At 45.8% G+C, this 1,333-nt stretch overlaps 1 protein-coding gene across 1 annotated transcript; it reads right to left on the reverse strand.

Annotated features, from left to right (window-relative positions):
- Positions 1 to 10: 10 nt before the first annotated feature.
- Positions 11 to 1,201, reverse strand: LOC113343056. Its single transcript, XM_026587380.1, has one exon. The coding sequence runs from the start codon at positions 1,199 to 1,201 to the stop codon at positions 11 to 13; it is 1,191 nt and encodes a 396-aa protein (XP_026443165.1).
- Positions 1,202 to 1,333: the final 132 nt, after the last annotated feature.

A 1,333-nucleotide genomic window follows, 5' to 3' on the forward strand; every position in this document is an offset into this window, starting at 1 on the left:
ACAAGCTTTATTAAAGAGCATGCTGGGCGCTCTCGTACCTGTAGTTGTAGGCATTGCGGCCCTTAAATATGCCATCATTCTTGTAGTATACTTTTACTGTTCCATTTGTTAAGACGTCACGCTGAGTATACGAAAAGGGTATGTCGCATGAAGCCCTTGTCGCCATCAGACTCACCTTCACGCTACTCATAGGAGGCACAGTAACTGTATACTCAGACCCCATTTCAACTTCATCTTCATTTGTTTCTCCCCATTGATACGAACTGTGAAACTCGTAGGATGTCTCAACCTTGCCCTCTGCTATTCCTGGGACACCTACGCTTAAACTCACCTTGACACCCAGTGTGAACGATACGCTTGCGGTCCATTCCCTAGTATACCTTTCTGTATGTTTGAGATTCAATTTAACCGTGTCGGAACCTTCTCCCTTTTTGTTCCTAGCCTCTTCATTCGCAAGCGCAATAACATGCTCGTCGTAAATCCTTGCATCAGTAAGGTCATAAATGACGTTGTCGATAGTTCTTGATAAAACAGGCTCCTCAATGACAATGGGGGCATACGCGTCGACATAGGTCAAGAGAGTGGCGAGGCAGTTGGTCTTGCTATTCGCCGTTCGTCTTGCACATAAATTATTGTTTGCCAAACTTCGCAGAGCAATAGTTTTGTCGTCAAGTTTGGTAGGTATAAATACAGTGTTGATGTGGTGGTCCATCGTGGGATTCTCATATGCCCATACCCACCACGTATCATTGTCAAGCTTCCAATAATTGCCATATTTGACACTCTTCAGGCAGACGCCTCCGTCACGACTTGGAAACACCTCATATTCAAAATCTGGAGAATTAGCTACTTCATAATTATAATCCATATACCCGTCTGAAAAAGCCTTGAGGTGCATTCCATTGTCGCCCTTGATTCTGATAATGTCGGGAAACATCACGATTGATTGCCAGTCAATGATGGTAAACAGATCGCGCTGGTCAGTGAGTTGCGAGTTGCTAATTAAATTTAAGCAACCATTGGTCTGGTTGGTGCCCATAAAGAAGGAAACATAGTAGCTGGTGTGGACATGGAGGAGCCGGACGATCTTGTTGCTGTTGGAATTCAAGTAAACCGGCTGGAAGAGCGTGCAAGACTGGCTAGATCGATTCTCGTCAGGTTTGACGGACGTGGCAGTGATCCATCCGTTGGGGCCCCCCATGTTTGCCCAGAAGCGGTCATTTAGTTTGGATCGGATGTGTACCAGTCCATTTTCAGTGGTAGCTGGCACTACCTCAAATCTGGTCTCAAGCCCGAAACTGTAATCTCCATCAAATCGGAGGGAATCAGCTGC

The sequence above is a fragment of the Papaver somniferum genome, unplaced genomic scaffold (genome assembly GCF_003573695.1).
Source record: "Papaver somniferum cultivar HN1 unplaced genomic scaffold, ASM357369v1 unplaced-scaffold_5228, whole genome shotgun sequence".
In the NCBI taxonomy this organism is placed as follows: domain Eukaryota; kingdom Viridiplantae; phylum Streptophyta; class Magnoliopsida; order Ranunculales; family Papaveraceae; genus Papaver; species Papaver somniferum.